At 44.4% G+C, this 17997-nt stretch overlaps 1 protein-coding gene across 2 annotated transcripts in view; it reads left to right on the top strand.

The window, feature by feature from the left end:
- Ngf (nerve growth factor) overlaps positions 1-17673 on the top strand; it is a 48937-nt gene extending 31264 nt beyond the window's left edge. Inside the window, exons 1-4 of one of the 2 annotated variants that reach the window (XM_071618780.1) lie at positions 487-533; positions 2059-2105; positions 12255-12378; positions 16885-17673. In XM_071618780.1, coding sequence (XP_071474881.1) covers positions 504-533; positions 2059-2105; positions 12255-12378; positions 16885-17622 — 939 coding nt within the window. In that variant the 5' untranslated portion in view covers positions 487-503 and the 3' untranslated portion in view covers positions 17623-17673. Of the gene's footprint in view, positions 1-486; positions 534-2058; positions 2106-12254; positions 12379-16884 lie in introns of those variants that run through there. The other variant, XM_027940297.2, reaches the window with a different exon arrangement.
- The last annotated feature ends 324 nt before the right edge of the window (positions 17674-17997 follow it).

The raw sequence follows: 17997 nt of genomic DNA, 5'->3' as shown, positions 1-17997 counted from the left end.
GATTTTTACCCCAGCACTTGCAGTGAAAATCACCAGTCTGCTGTGGATGCAGCTACATGATTCCCACTATTAAAGCAACTGCTCAGTTCAATACAGTGTAGCAGAAGGAGATATCTTCTATTCTGGCTAGGTGGCCTGTATGTTTTTCACTGAGTGATTCTGTTCTTTTAGGACAAGGGCATTTCACCTGTGAGCAATGAAAGCCGTATGTCTGCCTTTAGAAACCTCCTTCTTCACCTTGTGATTTACTTCTATATATGATGCACTCTCAGCTGAGAGCATGAAGCCTGGACAATTAAATCCTGATTAATTCGTGCAGACTTGGGGAAGTCAAGTTAACGATTCACAAATCGAACCCACTGCCGAATGTCCCTCCACCACTCCCATCTCTTTGCATTTCTGTTCAGTGTTTTTGCTTTCCAGTCGCCCCTCAAACCCAAGTCATTGCTTGGCATTTTCTTGTTTTAGAAAGCGACAAACAGAGCAAGCAGAGAAAACACTGTATGTTTTGGACTAAAAATGAAATCATTAGGGTAAGTTTCTATTCTTGTCGCCTGGAATTCTACTCTGGTTCTGATTAAGTTCAACAAAGATATTATATTTGATGCTTTCCTGTAAATGTATGAGATGGTTTGCTATTGCATGTCCATGAATGGAAATATTAACAGACTACACTTGGCTCCATCTGCCTCTGGCTTGGTCTTCACACCCAAAAAGCCAACCAATAGAGAGTTATAACCCTAGGCCAGAGTGAGTAGCTCCTGACTTGCTCTTGTGGTTTCTCTTCACGATCTCAGAAATAGAATTTTATCCAGAAAATGTACAAGAGTAAATGGAATAGCCACATTCTAATCTTTATAAATTGCCCAATAAAGAGCAACTTTATTGGCTAATGTAAGCACTAGGGTTACGATTAGGGCTTAGTATTTCTAAGCCTCTGCCATCTATGACTACATTTCTATCAGAAAAGTGGGTCCTCCCAAAACTATTTCTAGGTGGGTGGAGTATTTCAATAAGCAGGAAATATGGTGTCTGGGCTCCCTTGAGATTATAAACAAGGAAAGACTCATGACAGATAAGTGGAGCAGTCAAAGGTATTTTATAAGACTAGAAAATCTGCTGTTGAAAATTTTTAAAGCAACTAGGTAAATTCAAGAATAGAAATATGCAGAATCCCACCTATATTTTATCAATATCATAGAAGCAAAAGTTGATACTCAGTTCAAAAACCCAAAAGGCAAAACTGTTACTCCTTTGAACTGGTTAGACGTGTGAACCTTCGAGTAGGGAAGGAGTGGATCGCAGCTGGAGATCTGAGTTCCTGTCCGTCATGCACTATCCACTAGGCCATGTAAACTCATATTTCTGTAAAATGGAGATAATACTCACCTCAGAAGATTTTTAACAAGCATCTTAAAAGACAATATATAGAAAGCCCTTAGTATAGTGTCTGGCACATGTTTTTTGAATTATTAGTGGTAGTAGTTGTTTTTAACCTTCTAGCCCACAGTTTATGCTAGTGAAACACTGAGCATATTTTAACACATCACATTGTATTACCTTTAATTTTACACCTAAAATAGCAGTGGTTCTATCCTTATCAATTAAGTCATAGGTCTAAGGGAACTCTTCTGGAGACTTCTATCTCATCCCTGTGCTTTCTTTCCACAAACTCAAACTCAAACTCAGTTTTTGTATACTTACCCTAGTAGCCCAGAAGTCAGGAGTGCCCTACTCAGTCTGAACAAGTGGCAGAAAGAAGCAAGTTTACCAGGCCTCCTCCTGGGACAGCTGGCTGGCCACTTCTCCCTCTGGGGTAGGAGGGCCATGAGAGAGCCATACTCAGGGCCTAGTGTTTAACTCTCTGGGACTTCCCCTCTGACAAGTGTGAGCCCATCACTGCCATGGGACTGGACATTCTGAAGGCTAAAGGAAGTGGTTAAGGAGAGTTTTCCCTCTCTGCAAAGCCCTAAGCACAAAGTCTACTTATCTTCCTATATGAAGAAATGGAAAAACTCAAAATGATCTGCAAAAAAATCATGTACTTATATTTCATAGATTGCATCAGACAAATGGAAGAGCCTACCTCACTTTGGAGGGCCAAGGTACACAATTCTTTATTTGCTTTTTAATTTATGTGTGTGCGCACATGTCTATATTATAAGTATTCTTGTGACAGTTATGGATATTAATCTTTTGAGATAATTCTAAGAATTATCAAGGGCTAAACTGAAACGTGTCATCGTCAATATTGTGTATTTCCATTAAAAATACAATATTGACAAAAGAAAAATTTTAAGAGAAAGGAAGGGAAAAAAACACCTTCCAGAATGAGTCTGGAAAATAATATGATAGAATATATAGGAAATCGTGAAAATGTGTCTACACCTAGCTCTATCCACCACTCAGTTGGGATTTATCTGGACGTAAATAACAATTCATTGAACTACTCTAGAAGACACTAAATGACATCCAGCTTGGCTCTCTTCTGCCTCTGGTGATTTTACTGACGGCTGAAGAGGAGGCAGGGGTGGGGGACACTGGTCAAACCTCAGTGGCTCCAAAAGTTTCCTTAATTTTTTGGAGGAGATGGTGGCGATTGTTGGAGATATTGGTGCCATGCTCTTTGGATCTAAATGTATAAATGCTGTGAAGCTCTGAGAAGTGGGAAGAGAGAGAGGAGAAGCACACAGGTCTCAGGGCTTGGTGGACACAAGTGCAGGGAATGTTTGGCAGTGTGCTCTGCCCATTACCAGTGCACATGCCTTTTGAGATGCTTCCTCTCTTGGGGACAACGCAAGCAAAACAAACATGCTTTGATGGATATTCTACTGGTTGTAAAGTTCTGGGGGTTTGCTTATTTTATTTTTATTTTCATTTGGGTTTGCTTTTCAATCCTCAAAAGGTTTTAATCTATATTTGGGGAATATGAAAATCAGTTCTATGGAAGAAGGAAAAGTAGCCACAGTTCAAAAGAAAGCAGGGATGAAAGTCCTGGACACAGGTGGGTGGACACGGTGCAGGGAGAAAGCAAGGGCTTTATTATACAAAGTAACCCAAAACTCTGGGTTAGGCAGCGCTTACAAATAACTGAGGCCAGCTGGACATGGTGGCACATGCCGGTACTCCCAGTGACTCAGGAAGCTGAGGCAGGAGAATAGCAAGTTCAAGGCCTGCCTTAGCAAGACCCTATCTCAAGATTAAAATTAAAAGGGCTGAGGGTGTTGTTCTATTGAACAACAGTGCTCACCTAGCATGCACAAGGTTCTGGGTTCAATCCCCAACACACAAAATAATATTCATAACAGTAGCAATAACTCTGGCCATCACACAATCCCACAGATGGGTCAGTGTCCCTACAGCCAAAGATGAGACCTGGAGCCTGACACAGTGACTGGGCTCAGAGGGAGCTGGGCAGTCGATTGCCCACATTCCTAGGGACAATGGATGACACTCTTTAGACCAGAAATGACAGAACAAGTCCCTTGAAGGCCTTTAAGGTGAAGATCCCTTCATAGACAGGGGCCTGGTGCCAGGACCTCGACTGATGCACAAGGAAAGGAGAGAAACACTAACAAATGGTTTTCATTATCATTGTGCAGTCTCCACCCTCATTCTGTATGTGTGCGCTGTGTTTCTTTTTCTTTCTTTCTTATCTTCTTGTGGCTTGTAACTAAACAATGAGGTGATTGCCATCCCAGTGGATTGTGCAACGTAACCAGCAACTGAGTTGGAGCACAGCCTTCTCCAAATAATTCTGGGCAAGACAAATAAGCACACTGGAATCAGGTGGGGTGGGTTTGGCACGACACCTGTGTGCACTTTTTAGTGCTTGTAAAGAATGCAGAAGGAGGGTCTGCCATCTTGATTTCTAACAGCACACCTGTCAGCCCACCAATGTGGCATTTTTCTGCTTAAATACAACCCCACGGCACCAAAGTAAAGGGTGTTATCCAGGTGTGTGGATTGGAACCTCTCGTCATATCTCAGTATGATATAATGATTTACAGTGGTTGAATAAACTGGCACCACTGCATGAAGTGTTTTCAATTCTGTTCAATCAATATTCATGAAATGCCTACTCTAGGACAGCCCCATGTTAAAAAAAAATATATATATATATATCTCCCCTCAGGAAGTTAATAATCTAGGAGGAGCCTAAATTTGTCTGAAGCCCCTGGGTGACTAAGCATCCATTTGACCATGAGGATACCTTCCATGTCTTATTCTCCTTGTGGCTCACTTTCCCTGGGAGGCAGCAATTATCCCAAGCGAAGATGCCATTAACATTACCATGACTGGCATGGCAGAGCGGTAGCTAAAGATCACGGAGCTGAGCAAACCACAGCCATAGCTGGAGCAGATTTCATCCTCCTGATGGCGACGTGGCTGAGAAAACAGATCATCTCAAAAGCAAGTGCTTCAGTTTGTTACTCAGCATCTTTGTTGGCAAATGATTGCAGATAATGGTCCTGCAGCTGCAGACTGAGCGGTCTGCCGTTGCTGAGTCCCACCGAGCATGCGTGTGACCAGTCATTCCAGTCACGAAGTCCTGATTCCTTCCTGCTGGAGGGAGCCAGATGAGGCATGGGGTGGACAGGAAACATCACTTTCCCTTCTGTACCCACCTCTGCCAGTAACTCACTGCCTGATTTTGGCTGAACGTCTTTAATAATATTAATAAGAATAGCTAACATTTATGTAGTGCTAACTAGGTGCTGGGCACTGGGCTAAATGCTTCTTCTGTTTAAGCCTCTCCATAAACCAGTGTGGATAGTATAATTATTCAGATTTTTGAGAGGAGAGGCTGAGGCGCAGAGGGGTTAAGTCACACAGGTAATGGTGACACAGCTGATAAGTGTTTAGGCTGAGATGCAGCCAGCTCTAAGTCTTAGAGCCTTGGTCAGGAAAAGCAGCCACTAGGGGTCCATTACAGCTCTAATAGTTGTATAATTACACAACATAGTTATAAGAATTTTAAAATAAATTAGTTTGTACTTTTCTGAATCTTTGTTGGGGGTGTACCAGGGATTGAACTCGGGAAAACTCAACCACTGAGCCACATCCCCAGCCCTTATTTGTTTTTGTATTTTATTTAGAGACAGGGTCTTACTGAATTGCTTAGCACCTTGCGCGCCATTGCTGAGGCTAGCTTTGAACTCGCAATCCTCCTATCTTAGCCTCTCAAGCAGCTGGGATTACAGGAGTGCACCACCACGCCCAGCTTGTACTTTTCTGAATCTTAATCATGAAAATGGTTCCTCTTTAGAAGCAACAGAATGAGTGACGGGTTTGGGGTGTGTGTGTATGTGTGTGTGTGGTGACTGAATGCAGAAAATTGTCCTACACTCATCTCTGGAATTTCTAATTACCCACCCCATAATGTTCTGGGTCTTTAAAGACAAATGCACTTTGTGGATCTCTTGTTAGCTCCAGATTGAATTTCCCCAGTGCAGAATTTTTCTATTGCTCTTGTTGTCATGGTCAAAGAAACCCTAAAAAGAGTAACAATAGGATGGGAATATTGCAAAACATAATTATATGAGAATAAAGCGACTTTAGAAGGACTAGCAGGCTTTCATCTCCCTTGACCTTTCCTCCTGAGATAATGAGAGAGTTGATGAAACTTCTTAACATAAGCTCATAAATGCCCATCTCAGAGCCCTTCATTATCGTTAACCACCCTGATGGCATTCCGACATTCCCCATTTGGAACTGGGATGGTTAAAGCCCTACACAGGAAGTAGCTGAAAGAGCACAAAGCCCCCCTCACAAACACACATGGGAATAAATTCTTCATTTGCAGCTCTTATCTTAGCCTCAGGTTACCTAGGATTTGTATGTGCTGCATGCCCGGGCAAAGTTGAGCTGAGTTATCTTTCATGCCTTGAGTCAGATTTTCTGGGTGTGAAATCAGCAGACAAGCCAGGAAATGTCAGGGCAGAAAAGTGAGAGAGATCAATATTCTGTGGCAGCTGTCACTCCAGAGCTATGTGGAGTGGGAAGGTGTCCTATATGCCCACTGTGATGGGTTTGGTGCTAGTTACCTGCGATCCACGGTTGCAGGGAGATTGCAGTGCAGTGATTTCTTCAGTAAAACTGAAGTTCAGCTGCTCAAACCGAGATGGCCTCTTCTCCTGGACACTTTAATGAATAAGGGTAGCATATTCCTGGAATCCCTACTTTCAAATCCCTTAGCTCATCCCTTATCCCTACTTAATTGAAAGATGGGCTGTCTGCCTTTTTAAAAGCTCTAGGACCCGGTGTGTCTGGTAAGCCAGGATTTTTTTTTTTTTTTCTGGTCTTTTTCAGGGATATGGATCTTTAGCTTGTCTTAATTTCTGAAGTTACATCTGAATTGCATTATAGACGTATGTGTTGTAACATTTCTTGACCTGGTACTTGGAAAACATACCACACACTGAGAGGAAAAGGCTAACTCAAGAAGAGCTGAGGACATGTAATCCTACAAAGCAAATAGAATCAAGGGCTTGGATCCGAGTTAACATTTGCTGGTGCTGTCTTGTTTTCATTCATGTCTTAGCCCCAGGTTGTCATCCAAGATCTGCCATGGGCTGGAGCCCTCCATAGGTGCTGTTATTATCAAATGTTAACTTTGACTCCAGCCAACCTGAAAGTCCCCTTTGTTCCCAAGTATTGCTGTCTGCTCTTAGCTCCGAGCATGGGAACAACAGACCAGGAAAGACCCAAAGCATAGCTGAAATAGATCTTTTTCTTGTGGTTTAAAGATCAGCCAGTTGGAACCAAAGCCATGTTTTCTTAGGGTCGCAGAAAAGTTTCAAAAACGATTGGATTATTTTTGGCACTCAAATGTAGATTATAGATATATCATTAGTCGTACTGATGGGTTACACTACAGGGGCTGTGATTTAGCAGTACATTCTTGCAAAAATATTCTGCCCTCAACTGTTATGGACGGCTGCTTCGTGTTTAGATATCTTCTACCACATTAATGTCCTTGTAATTACCCACACTTTGAAAACCTCTCTGTGGTGTTGGCCACATGAATTACCCCAGGCAGGTAAGCACATGCAGATGGTGGCCAGCCACACACAACAGAAGGCCACTCACATTGAGAGCAGATACTCTCATTCTAAAGCTCAAGGTCAGCCAACCACACAGTGGCCTCTTCCTTGAGCTGCCTGACTCTCAGAGAAATGCTAAGAAGGGTTTTGTAATTTCCCCCAGAATCTCCCAGCATTATAGGGCTATTTCTCTTCAAGGAATGTGACAGGCAGTTTAGAATTGTCAGCAATGAAACATTCAGTCAAAAAAGAATAGCAGTTTTGCTGAACCTTTATATCTTCCTGAGTCCTTTGTGCCAGATGCACTATTTTCCTATTGGACATGCCAAAACCACTAAACAGTTAAAATACATCAATTATCTCATAGTGGCCAAAATTGAATTTTTTTTCCAAAAAAAAAAAAAAAAAGAGCTAGTCAGCAAACCTCACAGTCATATTCCATACTAGAAAACTTCTGATTAGGCTAAAAAATTAGGAAAACAGACTTGGAACACAAAAGACTTCAAATTACTTTTCCTTTGTGAACAGGCTCAGAGTAAGAACTCACAGAGGAGAGAATAAAGGGGAATGGTTACAGCCCATGCAAGTTACAGCAATAGCACCAGATAACAACCTCAACAATATGTTCTGGATGCCTCACATTTCAAGTGAGTTTTCCCTACTCATAGAACTCTACCAGGTGGAAATTAGGAGAGAGGGGCTACTACTGCCCTGGCACTTTGTAAGCTTCTCTAGGACTAGCCATTGCTTTGTGGACACACATGGGATACATGATCCAACAGGGCTTTCGGGTCAAACATGCCCACAAATCTTTGGTATTCAAAATGTGAGCAAATAATCCTTGGGCTTATTAAGAGTAAGCCAATGAAGGAGTAAAAAGAAAACTTAATTCACAGATATCTAGACAATCGAGGAGGGGTGTGACAGAGTCAGGGAAAATACTCCCTAGTCTGCAAGCTATATTCTCTTACCATCTTATTGCTCATAATGTGACCACATCTGTACTTTATATTTTCTGAGATATGTTAATTTCTTGATCATTTCTCTTAATTACTAGCAGCTTATCAAAGCCCATGCCAAGCATCCTCTTTATCCCATGCAGCCATGGGCCTCAGGGCTAGCTTTACATTAGGAGTTTCTAGGGAGCTTTATGAAATTCTGATGCCCAGGCAGTACTGCAGAACAATGAAATCAGGGTCTCTAGAGGTGGGACCCAGGTAGAGGGAGTTTGTAAAGCTCCCCAAAAGAGTTCAATGTGTGACCAGGTTTGAGGGCCACTGCTGTAGAGGATTGGGAGATGGCAGAAAGTGAGAGCCAGGGATGTAGATAGACTCTTCCATCAAAGTACAGCGTGAAGGACTCAGGATGAGGCTGGTTGGCAGAGTTAGCAGATTTAAATAGCTTCAGTTAATGCCATCACTCCTCAATAATCTATCAGCAGAAGCACAGTTTCCTTGAACTCCTTCAATGACATAGTAATTGGATTTTCAATAATTTATCATTAAATTCTTGGTCTAAAATATCATTGAGAAAATGAAGGGGAGACTAAGGCAATGGTCAATAGAGAGGGATACAAAGAGACTTAGCCCTAGAGGTCTTCAGGAAAACCTCTTTCCCTTCAGTGTAGCAGGCTCGGACAGGTTGGACAGGTTTTCTGGAGTAGACAGGGGCAAGGAGTCTTTGCCTGTCCCATGGAAAAGTACAGTCCACAGTAGCAGACTTAACTGAGCCTGAATCAGACTCTTTGCCTTGAATACCTCACCCCATGGGGAGGTTGCAGTTGGGAAAAGACCAGTATAGACCCCCTAAAGCAATGGTCCTTAAGCATACATCAGAGTCATCTCAGGGCTTGTTAAACCACAGTTGTCTCATTTCACTCCCAGAGGTTTTGACTCAGGATGTCTGTGATGGAGCCCAAGAACTTGCATTTCTTCCAAGATACTGTGGTACCACTATGCACCAGGCTTAGAATCGCTGCTTTCAAGCATCAGAACCAGGACAGGCCAGGTTCCAGAAGAGTTACACTAGACTTTAATATATTCCTTTATGTCCTATAAGAAGGAACAGAAGATGGTCTTGAGATGAGCTGGGATTCATTTCCATGCATTTATCACAAGTTTGAGTGCCATCTGATTTCTTAAGTGATTGCTCCATGAGAACAGATAGGTTTTAAAAATAGATATTCATTTGGGTTGTTTGTCCCTGACGTATTCACATGAGAAATTGCTAATATTTAAATTGGATTTAATTTTAGAGCCTCAACCTTCACTAGCATGAGACTAAAAATAATAACAAGATCTATGAAAATCATTTAGTGTTTCAGTATTCTAAGCAGGGAATTTCTCTCTACCATAGCAAACAACTCACACTCACACTGAATGAGAGAAGACCAAAGGCACTGGAGATGCTGGACAGGGACTCAAATAGACCAGTCAGGTGCCTATGTGAGATTGGCAGGAACCACGGCCTACACCCGGTGGCCTGGGCCAGAGGTTGCAGATAGAGGGCTAAGGAACCTATTGTGTTGCCCCAAGAAGCCAGATCTGCCTCGGAGTTTGTGACATACACATCATACTCATCACAGTGGGCTTAAATGCTTGTTCTTTTACTCACATTTCCTCATCCCTGGATTATTTATCATAAGAAGTATTACATCCTATTCTTTGTGTCCCCAGTACCTAGCACAGTGACTGACACAGGACCTACAAATTTAGTGTTTAATTAATGACCTAAGTTGGGCACAGTGGTGCATGCCTGTAATCCCAGTGGCTCCTGAGGCTGAGACAGGAGGATCACGAGTTCAAAGCCCTCCTCAGCAACAGCGAGGCGCTAAGCAACTCCGTGAGACCCTGCCTCTAAATAAAATGCAAACTAGGCCTGGGGATGTGGCTCAGTGGCTGAGTGCCCCTGAGTTCAACCCCTGGTACCCTCCCCCCACCAAAAAATTAATGACCTAAATAAATCCCAATACAGGGGAAAACATTCATCCAATGAGGATGCAGACTGGAAAACATCAACTGTTGTAGGATCACAGACATCAGGGACAGAGATTAGCATCCCTGCCAGCTCCCTGGCCTGCAGAGGAGAAAACTTGGGGATGTTTAAAGATGCCAAGTGACTCATTCAAGAATCAGAGGGAACTGGATCAGCCTACAAATTGGTGGGTTCCAGGCTTGCCACCTGTAAGATTTAACCAGCTACCCAGATGAAGGGTCTTTGGACCCTTCCATGAAAGGGACAAGATAAATACCTACATCTTAATAAATACCCTAGGGGTATTTATTAATAAATCCTCCCTTCCCTGGGCTAAATCTAACCCTGAAAGAGCATGAAAATGGTTGTAACACAGAATCTCACCATTTTTTATCTATCTTTTTTATCTATTTTTTAGTACCAGGGATTGAAATCAGGGGTACTCAACCCCTGAGGCACATCCGCAGCCCTATTTTGTATTTTATTTAGAGACAGAGTCTCACTGAGTTGCTAGCAGCCTCACCATTGCTGAGACTCAGCTTTGAACTCATGATGCTTCTGCCTCAGCCTCTGAGCCCATAGGATTATAGGTGGGCTCCACCACAGCCAGCGTAGAATCTCACCTTTTAAAAGAGTATTTGAGTAAGTTTTTATCCCTCGGCCTGAATCCCAGTTGAGTATTGAAAGACATTTTTGTTACTTTCTGAGATATTTTGAGCAGGGTGGTAAAGGAAGAGAGATGTCAGCATCCCAGACCTCAATCTCATGATTTCCAGTGGCAAATGAAAACCGTTTCGGGGGCCCTTCCTATCTTCCCCGTCTTCAGGTCCTCTTTGTGGTTGGGGATTTGGGGAGCCATGGAGGTCTCTCTACATTTGCTTCCACAGCACAAAATGAGAGAAGCTTGAAGGAAGATTAGAAGCAGGGTGGGGGTGGGGGTCAACCCTGGAACAAGATGTAATGGGAAGAAGAAGTTTTGGAATTGGAAAGACAATACAGACAGGAAGGCTAAAGTATCATTCTAGAACTTTCTCTACAACAAATTCTGTGATTGAAATAATCATTCATTTATTCATCAAATATGCCATGTTGCTCTCCTGCTTAAATCCCTCATCCCTTCCTACTTATCTGAGTAGACAACCACGGCTCCTGGCTGCGTTCCTGCAGACCTGGCACTTTCTACCCCTCCAACTCATTTTCTATGCTTCTTTCCTTCATGCTCCATTACTTTGACCTATCTTTACCCCAGGGCCTTTGCGTTTGCTGTTCCTTCTGCCTGGAATGTTCTCTCCCCATTCTTTCTCAGCCTTCATCTCTCAACTTGAAGACCACTTCCTCAGAGAATTCTTCACTGAGTGCTATGTCTGTAGTGGCTCCTTGATACATCTGCCTCTTCCATCATACCCTACTTATTTCTTTCATGATATACAGAATCTGAACATATTTATTTATATGACTATAACCTCCATGAGAGTAAAAACTCTTATTCGTTTGCTGTGCTCCCAGCACCAAGAACAGTGCCTGCCACTCAGGAAACATTATTGAACAAATGAAACACCTATAGGTCAGGTTTACAGAAGTGAGAGAACAGAATCCCTTTATTAGTTCTAGAAACTATATGTTGAAGTTGAATAGAATTTTTTCCCCATCATGTCATCTCCATAGCTTCCAACTCCTAAAATTTGTATTTCAATTTGGTGCTCTGCAATTCATGCCTTAGTTCTATATGAACTCAGTCTTATGTATGAAGTGGTCAGGTTGTCTAATTTGCCACGGTTGCTCGTCTACATTTTCATCAAAGCATGAATTTTTTCTGATTTGTCAGGAATTTTTCTCCTGAAACATATCATAATTAGGCTGGTCTTGAGTTGGGTCTGCTACATCTGTGCATGTGCAATGTACAGAACAATTTCCATTTTGATTAAGGGTCTGCAATGGTAGGACTCTGCTGTGGGTCTGAAAGTACCTACCCAAAGTATAAGATCAGCCATGGGCTGTGTCCAGGCAAGAGTGAGAGGCAGATGCCTTGGCAGATCCATGCAAGACCAGGCCCCTGGCAAACTCAGTAGCTACACTCTAGCTTCATCCTGAGCTTTGAGCTGGTAAAATCCTAGAACAAAGGGAAACAGGACTTGTCCCCTTGGCACATCTCTCCCCACTTGGGCCCAGGTATCCACCCCTCTACTGGGGAGTGTGGTGAGGAACCTGTCTCATGTCAGCTCTCCTTCTCCACAGAGTTCTGGCCCATGGTCGTGCAGTCCAGGGGGCTGGATGGCATGCTGGACCCAAGCTCAGCTCAGCGTCTGGGCCCAATAACAGCTTTTCCAAGGGAGCAGCTTTCTCTCCTGGCCACACTGAGGTAAGTAAATGCCTGCAATATATTTACTGCCCTAAGGTGTCTAGCTCTGGACTGGCCAGAAGAGGAGGCCGAAAGTGACAGGACAGTGAGCCACAGGCTAAGGAAGGGGGTCAGAGGTAACTGGTCAGCAGAGGCCTAGAGCAGTGCCTAGCAATGCTGCAACTCTGACCTTCGTAGCCTGTGGGGGGAGGAAGCCCCTCGTGCCCTCAGGTTGGCCCGATGGCTTCCAGGAGTACAGCAAGAGTAAGAGAACACAGGCCTCAAATGAACCATCGGTCAGAACCTCCACACAACCCCTCAGGCTCTCTGAGTAGGTGACCTTGGGAGATGGAAGGTCTGTGGTCACCTGGCCAGTGGAATGGAAGGGTGGGGAGGAGTTCCAGATCAGGAAGGATACTGGCAGGCCTGGCCCTGAGTTCCTCTACCAGGTGTGAATCCATGCATGTGCTACTGAATCTTACTGCACCTTTGTTTTTTGTTTCCTCCTCTGTACAATGGTACCCATATGGCTTACTTCCCAGCCCGGTGGTGATGGTTAATTAGACAAATATGCCCATTATGATAGTAATAATTATTATCTTATTTCATTCATTCTAAGATGTGTCTCTGAGAATTCAAAGTCTGAACAGTAGATTCTGTTCTCAGGTGGAACACCTGACCTGGTGGAGGCCAGTAGACATACAGGTGCCTGTACCCACTGGTGCTGTCTGGCTGCATATTTCTATCATGGGCATTTTAAATACTTTGGGATCAAACCTACATGATGCTCATGTTTACCCCTGAGAGAAGTCAGTTGGTGTTTTGTTCATAGGTCTTGGTATATGTTTAGGGAGGCACCAGATTCTTTTTAAATAATTGGCTTCCCGATGGGTTCTTCAGTTTGAAGTACAACAATTTAATTCCATGTACAATAAAACCCCAAAGTTCCTCTCTAATGAAGATGTTTATCTCTAACAACAACAAAAAATCTACATGATGCTCAGAAACCTGAGATGCCAGATGTTTATAAAAACAATTAAATACTTAAATGTTTCCTTATATCTGGATTTATGGTACCTAGAAGGCAAAACCCTCAATATAAACTGAAACTTCGTTTTGACACTAGAGGTTGAGTGAAAACACACCCTGGGATTCACCTATGTGTGAGCTCACGGGCCTGGAATGCAAGTTGTATGAGGGGAGAAAAAGGGGTAGGGCCTGATGGCCAAGCTGACCAGTCCAGTCCCTTCTTGGTCTCTAGACAAGAGTACACCACTGGCTCCTTTGAACAGGGTGATGGGACCAGAAAAGTGCCTTAAGCAACTATGTAAGGAAGCCAGGGTAGGAGGCATTGGGATAAGAGAGCTAAAGGTCCAGGACATTGTGTGGGAGACAGTTCCTATGACCTGACCCAGGGGCACAGAGGTGAGAATGGAAAGGAAAGGACAGTTTCAAGGAATGCTACCTCAGCAGGACCAAAAGGGCTCAATGCAAGACTAGGTGGAGGGCAGGGAGGAAAGAGCAGATGTCTGGAATGAGCTGAGCACTGGGAGCTGGTGGCTGAAGGCAGGAAAATAGGGAAGAGCACATTTCAGAGGATATGAAAAGATGATCCAAAGAGAAACTGCAGAACTACTTCATAAGTCATCAAGTGGTCCAAAAGGGGGCTGCTGCTGTTGAATACAGAGGAAGAAGAGGGGTGATGATAAGAAGATTGTGAGTATGAAGATTCTGGTTCTGGAGGTCTTGCAGAGAGTTGCCCAGAGGAAGCCGGACGTTCTGAACTAACTTCAAAGGAGCAATTAGGCCCCAGATCTAAGTCTGGGCCTCAGCTGCACAAAAAGTTGAGCTTCATTCCTTGGAAGGAATGAGCTCACCAAGGGAGACTGTAGGATGTGGCAGTGGGGAACAAGGAGCAGATGTCCCTTACTTCCATTGAAAGCCTAAACTTCAATCCATTTTTCTTCATTTCCTTATCCAAATTCTAGCAAGTGTTACTAATTTGGATATAAAGGGATAAATTTCAGTTTTGTTTCTTCTCCCCTAATTCACCTGATGAAAGATACTGTGTTCTGAGAAGAAGAAATGAAAGAAGTGAAATTTAAAGGCTTGAATTAGCTGCCAACTGAGTAATCAATTCTATAAGAGTTGGCTGGACATTGATCAGCAAGACCATTGGCCAACAGATCTGATGGTGGTCAAAAGCCCAGATGTGTTCCCTCCTCCTCCTGGCTGGCTAAAGAACTGGAGCAAACAAAACATTCTTCAAAGTAACCAAAGAGAAAAGAATTTGGTGGTTTCCTTCTTGGTATCTCACCAGAGAGCTATTTTGAGCTCAACCAAAGCACAGTATTGAGGAGAAGAACACACTGCTTTAAAGCCGATTGGGAAAACAGGACATAATCCTATGCACAAAGTTAAAGAGAAAAAAACATGACAGTGAAGGAAAGAAAACGGAAGGTGAGCTCCTCTGGCCACCCCCATTCACTCTCTCCTTCATCCTCATCATATTTTTTGAGGACCTACTATGTACTTCACATGGCCACAGAATGCTTGATATGCAAATCACATAGCTTTAAAACACTGTCAAGGAGCCAGACATGTGAGCGATTATCCACATCACATCACCAGGAGAGGGTTATGCAGAATCTGCTGGGGAAGGTGAGAGAGGTGCCTGCTAAGGAATGGGGTACCCAGCTACACAGGTGGATGGGATATGGCTCTGCCCTTCAGGACCTCATAGCCAGTGGGGAGACAGGCCCAAATGCTTGCTTCCAAAGAAGTTTGAGAGAGAAAACAATGTGAGAAAAAAATTGTGGATGGAGGGAGTTCAGAGAGTAAATAACCAGCAAAGAACCAAAGAAGATAAAGTCTGTGGCCACAGGGAGATGGAAATGACTCAGAATTAACACATGTTTTGTGAGCACACGCTTAATCCTAACCACCACCCTGGGAAATAGTGTTTATTGTCCACCTTTTATCAACAAGGAAACTAAGGCTCAGAGGGATTAAGTAGCTTTCTTCTTGCTAACAAGTAGTTGAACGGGATATCCAAACAAAGTTTTCTAAACCCAGATCCAATGCAGAGTTCTTTTCGTTACACTGACTTAGCAGGGAAGAAAGGACCTGCACGCTGCACATGCTCATAGGGTATGCTGAAGTTCAGAATGGAAAGAGGCTGCCTTCAACTGGTGTGATCTGAGAAGGCTTCAAGGAGCAGGGGGTGTCTGTGCCAGGCTGGAAAAGCAGGTAGGGGAAAAAATGACCTGTGAGAGAAAGAGACCAGAGAAAGGATAGACTTGGAAGTTTGGGGAATACATTCTATAGGGGATGCCGCGAATCCTGCCAAGAAGACTTGGGGAAGCTTCACAGAGAAGGCAACATTGCTCTACATCCACAGGTATGAATAAGAGCTCAAGAGGAGAAGACAAGGGTTCCCCAAGGAGCAGAGCTTGTTCCACGATTACTCGAGGGGATGGGCAGTGTCACTGGTAGGCAACTGCCATGCAGCATAGAGCCCTCTTGGGGACAGATGGGTTCATGCTGTTTGGTCTACACTCACATAAGAACAAGCAATAAAAAGAAAAGATACGTTTAAGAATGAAAAGAAAGGGAGGGAGAGAGGGTGGGAAGGAGGCTGGAAGGTCAGACTGGATTAGTAAGGGGTCAATTTTGTATTCTATTTCTGGTCCACAAACAAAAGTTTGTGACTTTAGGCCTGTTGGCTGATTTTCTAAGAATCATTACATGTGAAGGGAAGATGGTAGTTCCTAACCTGACTCACAAGTTCCTGAGAAATTAAAAGTATACATGTATGAACATCTAAAACCGTCACTCAAAAAGGAACCATTAGCAGTAGCGGGTTTGAATGCATGAGGTGGTGGCTGAATAGATGATGGACTAGGATGGTCCCAGAGTGTCACAAGTCTTTTGCCAAACATGACGCTATGTGGCTTCATAACAAGGGTTTCAAGTTACCAGATCTCAGAGCTGACCCCGTGCTGCTGTCTGAAGGGTATTGCTCAGTGCCGAGGCTTCGGGACCTGTCCCCAGAAGCACCTCTCAGTGCTTTTCTAGGGGAATCAAAACTCTTGGCAGGACCAGTGCTGTCACATCTGTGTCACGCTCATCCCCCAGCCTCCCTGGCACTCATGAACATCCTTATTTCCCGTCCTCCACTGCCTCATGCTGGCAGTTGGAGAGCTCAACAGACTCTGAAAATGATGTTCCCACGCTCACACCAAGCTACTGGGCAGGATTTCAGGGGCTCTTTCTCTTCCAAAAATAGGGTAACCACACATCCAGATTGGGTCAGCAGGGTTTATGCCTGTTGCCTCCATGTAATTGTTGCCAGCGACCCTTTACCAGTCAAATGTGTCCCCATTTGGATCCAGGGCCTCCTTATCCATGGGCCACCAAGGGAAGCCTCTTGGGATCCTCTTGGAAGGTGATCTCTGAGGGACCCTGAGACAGACCCACAACACCTGCACTCTCCATTGAGTCACCCTGGTGTCTTTTTCATTCCAGGTGCGCAGCGTAATGTCCATGTTGTTCTACACTCTGATCACAGCGTTTTTGATCGGCATACAGGCAGAACTATACCCAGACAGCAATGTCCCAGCAGGAGACGCCATCCCGCAAGTTCACTGGACTAAACTTCAGCATTCCCTTGACACAGCCCTCCGCAGAGCCCGCAGCGCGCCTGCTGCGCCGATAGCTGCCCGGGTGGCAGGGCAGACCCGCAACATCACTGTGGACCCCAGACTGTTTAAGAAACGGCAACTGCGCTCACCCCGCGTGCTGTTCAGCACCCAGCCGCCACCCGCCTCCGCGGACACTCAGGATCTGGACCTGCAGGTCGCTGGCGCTGGCTCCTCCAACAGGACTCACAGGAGCAAGCGCTCCTCCACCCACCCCGTCTTCCACATGGGGGAGTTCTCCGTGTGCGACAGCGTCAGCATGTGGGTTGGGGATAAGACCACCGCCACGGACATCAAGGGCAAGGAGGTGACGGTGCTGGGAGAGGTGAACATTAACAACAGTGTATTCAAACAGTACTTTTTTGAGACCAAGTGCCGAGACCCCAATCCCGTCGACAGCGGATGCCGGGGCATTGACTCCAAGCACTGGAACTCGTATTGTACCACGACTCACACCTTTGTCAAGGCGCTGACCACCGACGACAAGCAGGCGGCCTGGCGGTTTATCCGGATCGACACGGCCTGCGTGTGCGTGCTCAGCAGGAAGACCGCCCGAAGAGGCTGATCCGCCTCGGCCCCCCACCCCACCTGCCCCCTCCACACTCTCCTGGGCCCCTCCCTACCTCAACCTGTAAATTATTTTAAATTATAATGACTGCATGGTAATTTATAGTTTATACAGTTTTAAAAATCATTATTTATTAAATTTTTGAAGCATCCTGTGTGCTGGCACTTCTGTCCTTTTTCCTCAATGAGATTTCTGCAAATTTCTGGAAGATGCAGGGTGAATTGTCCCTGGCAAACTTGACCCTCCTCTAAGATCCACGCCCCACCTCCACCACCGCAGCCGGTACTGCAGCTTAAGGCAAAGATCACTGGTTCCAGATAATAGCCTAAAACCAGGCATGATTAGGAAGGGAAGTCTGCTGGGGTACAACTT

This window comes from Marmota flaviventris, chromosome 10, assembly GCF_047511675.1.
Source record: "Marmota flaviventris isolate mMarFla1 chromosome 10, mMarFla1.hap1, whole genome shotgun sequence".
Taxonomy (NCBI): domain Eukaryota; kingdom Metazoa; phylum Chordata; class Mammalia; order Rodentia; family Sciuridae; genus Marmota; species Marmota flaviventris.
The sequence above is the reverse complement of the archived record's forward strand: the minus strand, read 5'-3'. Positions and strand labels throughout refer to the sequence as shown.